We start from the raw sequence: 3,794 nt of genomic DNA, 5'->3' as shown, positions 1-3,794 counted from the left end.
TGAAAGAGCCTCTCTTTGATGTCATTTTTCAGTTTTCCAAAAATCGGAAGTACCGGTTCGGAATCGTAAAAATCCAAACGATACCCAACCTCAATTCAATCTAGGCCAGCTACAGTAGACTTTAAAAAGCCTATACTCCGCATGCCAATCGTTCGCTCTTTTTTTTTTTTTTTTTGCCATTATATTAGAAATAAAACCGACGGATACACATTTTTTATACTATTTTGATGATAAATATCACCATATGACCCAGCCCTACTAGAGGAAAAAGTAATCTATTGACAAAGATTTATCAATTAAAAATGGGAAACTGTAAATACATTCTGAACTCGACAAATAAATTTAACGTTCAAACTCAAGATATGCTTTTCGCTCCCTGGAGGCTATATTATATTAAGGTGGTTTAACTAATTTAATTTCATCATTTCATTTTGTATTAAATTACACCATAACGCACTTAACGTGTGTGTGGGTGTGTGTGTTTGTGTGTGTGTGTGGTGTGTGTGTGTGGTGGGTGTGTGTGTGTGTGGGTGTGTGTGTGTGGGGTGTGGTGGGTGTGAGTGGGTGTGTGAGTGAGAGAGAGAGAGAGAGAGTTGTGTGTGAGAGAGAGAAGTGGCTTCAGGGGGGTTTAGCCTGCTCTCTGCCTCTCTCCTGAAGATGGATGCGCTAGGACGCGGGGACCAGAGCGCGCAGACGCAGAAGGAATGGCGCACTTGGGGTTGTAACTAAGTGGGTTTGAGTGTGACAGAGGCAAGCAAGCAAAAACCGCTAGATTCTGGGAATCACACAGGAGCCGACCAACACTCAAGCTCACATCTTGTCCGAACTAACAGTTGTTTCCTAGTTCCAATTTCATTTCAAGTTGCGCGTCAGTGCTCCGGGATCGAGGGAAAGACGGAGGAAAACTTTTTAAAGAAACGGAACAACTGACAAAAGTTTAAGGATATACTTTTCTTTTTTTCCTTTTTTTTTACTTCTTCATATAGATGATCTGGATGGGACTGCACTGTCGTGAATCTCATCCACCCCTGGATTAACTTTAAGAGTGGGAGATAACGGTAATCTGGAAACTCTAAAGGGATTTTAAAATCTCTCAAGGTAATTTAACACAACCAGCGACTTTTAGAGTCAGGCCACTGCGCCTGTTTGTAGATGTGGAAGACATTTGGATGGACTCACACATCCCTTGAAGTGATTCTACGGTTTGGACCACAGGGAGTGGTGCGCCCGGTCTGCCGTGACATAACGGCACACTCTGGGGAGGGTGGGGGGGGGGGGGGGAATCCAGAGTGCTGAATATGTTCAGGAATGACCGGATGATGCGTGTCCATTGTTCAGCGGAGGATTTCTAAGTTTAACCATTCATTCAAGACTTCATTCAAGATCATTTTTGTCTCCTCGCGCGCTCCCTTCCACGCTCTGAAAGCTCCATGGTGGAGACATGGGATGACTGGTGGCGGGGGTGCAGCTGAGGTGAGATCCAGCCGAAGGACAATGTTCACGCCCGGCGTTGGCATCCCTCTGCTGCCGGGGAGTCTGGTACTGATGCTGCTCCTGCTCTCCGGCCCAGAGCCGAGCCGAGCCTGTCCCGGGTTGCTGGCCTCCACCGGGGGCTGCAGCTGCACGGAGGAGCGCTCCAAAGGGCACGGTGTGCAGGTGTTGGGGCGACGGGTCAGCTGCAACAAAGAGGAGCTGACTGAACCTCCGGACGCCAGCCTGCTGCCCAACAGGACCGTCACTCTGTGAGTTGGACCAGTGTGAACTAGGGCTGCACGATATGAGGGAAATATGCGATGTCATTGAATATCGCGATTATGATATTACTGGAAATAAACCGATGTTAAAGTGTAGCCTACGTAGTTCTGCTGCTTTCAGTATTCTGCTAAAATACAACAAACTCCGTGATGATTTTTAAACAAATGAAAGTAGATGACTTCCAACAATCTTTTGTTGAACAAATTGAACAATGCATAGAATACAAAAGTCACCACTAAAAATAGAATGACAGTTACATTTTAAAGGGCAGTTTTCTGCTGATATTTTCCCTTCAACTAACTTTAAAAACTCGCCATATATACAGTATATATATTTTTCGCCAAATGGTTATTGTGCCTGTTGGTATCCCCATGATTAAAAAGAAAAATGATATATTATGCAGCCCTAGTGTGAACTAATGCTGTATCACTGTGTCATGATCATCCTGCTGTGTGTGGCACTGAGTGGTGACATCACACGGTGACCTTACAACATGGTGTCATGTCGTTTGCTATTATACACTATATCTCATAAAGATTTTGTTTTATGAGGACATTTGCCAGAGAGTTTTGCAGTAAGTGTGAACTATAATTGGCCGAGCATCCACTGTAGAGCTGCAAAGATCAATCGATTAATCACTCAGTTGTCAACTATAAGAGTAATCGGCAACTGTTTTGATGATCGATTAATCGGTTTGAGTCGAGCTCTCTGATTCCGTGTTAAATATGAATGTTTTCTAGTTTCTTCACTCCTCTGGGACAGTAAACAAGACATTTGAGGACGTCATCTTGGAGGAATGATTGACACTGTTCACCGTTTTCTGACATTTTATAGACCAAACAACTCATCAATTAATCGAGAAAGTAATCGACTGTATGGTCGATGTAAATACCCCTCAGCTCTAATCCCCAGAGTTTCTGTAGGATGCAACTAATGAATGTTGAGTTTTGAAGGTGCATTTAACATGAAACACATCCATATGACAAAAACAAAGTGAGGGTACAATGCTTGCATCAGGCCCACACACCCCTGACTCTGAACCCCCGACCTTATGTTTAACTATATTGAGGAGTAATAAGGCTTGTTAGGTCAGAAGTCTACATCTTGATCTAGTTTAACTCTGTAGTGGAGGACTGGGAGGCATTAAGACAGTCAGTGAGAGGGCAGGCTGACTGTAGCCATCATCCTGCCCGGCCTCTTTGACACAACTCTGTCACTTTAAGTTTGACTCGGACCCATGCAGGCAGCCCAGAGCTCAGCTCCCTCTGTCTCCCTCCACCACTGCACATGTGCACATGGTCCAGCTGACTTGGCCTTGCAAAAAGTGGAACAAAACAGAAACACATTTTGAGTATTTTTATATTAGACTCTGTGCTTCACTGGTGGGTTGGCTCCTACTTTTAATACCGTAACACCCTGTCTCACAATCGCCTGAAAGAAAACGCAGAGACGATTTGGTGAGAACAGGACAGCTAGGATTCTGGGCCACATTAGTGTGATCTTTTTTTAATTACAATTTGTAGTTGTGCAAAACTTGAAAGGGGCCACCTCATGGGCCAACATTTTTTTTATCTTTAATGACGGATGGACTACCAATCTATCAGTGACACAGTTTTGGGCTGTGTTTTGTTCATTTTCTTCTACAGCTGCTCAGATTTTCTGAAGTCGTTGCTTGTTCCCACAGTATGTTGCTGTCTCTGTACCCTGACCCAGTGGGAGAAATGCTAACTGCACATGGGCACAGTAAAAAAAAATGTTCAACTACCCCACTGCAGCGAGCATATGAGGTAAAGTAAGTGGATTAATGCCCCAGGAGAGCTAAAGCCAGCCAGCAGTCCATTTATAGGGCCTTATGTTTCTTGCTTAATAAAGGCAGAATAAACATCTGGGGAACACATTGCTGGAAACCATAGGGTGGGGGGAGACTAGGGTGACAGTGGTCGACGTGATTGAAGATAATCTTCCGTCCCCGCATCTACTAATTTTGGTTAAGTTGTTTTTGTACAGATGTTTAGCATTCTGATACACTTTTTTTTTTT

General features: G+C 44.0%; 1 protein-coding gene across 1 annotated transcript in view; it reads left to right on the top strand.

Moving 5' to 3' along the window:
- The first annotated feature begins 701 nt into the window (after positions 1 to 701).
- adgra2 (adhesion G protein-coupled receptor A2) overlaps positions 702 to 3,794 on the top strand; it is a 62,516-nt gene continuing 59,423 nt past the window's right edge. Inside the window, exon 1 of the mRNA XM_032516971.1 lies at positions 702 to 1,742. Within this exon, the coding sequence (XP_032372862.1) occupies positions 1,447 to 1,742 (296 nt within the window). The 5' untranslated portion in view covers positions 702 to 1,446. The remainder of the gene's footprint in view (positions 1,743 to 3,794) is intronic.

The sequence above is a fragment of the Etheostoma spectabile genome, chromosome 5 (assembly GCF_008692095.1).
Source record: "Etheostoma spectabile isolate EspeVRDwgs_2016 chromosome 5, UIUC_Espe_1.0, whole genome shotgun sequence".
Taxonomy (NCBI): Eukaryota; Metazoa; Chordata; class Actinopteri; order Perciformes; family Percidae; genus Etheostoma; species Etheostoma spectabile.
This window is presented reverse-complemented; position numbering and strand designations above follow the sequence as displayed.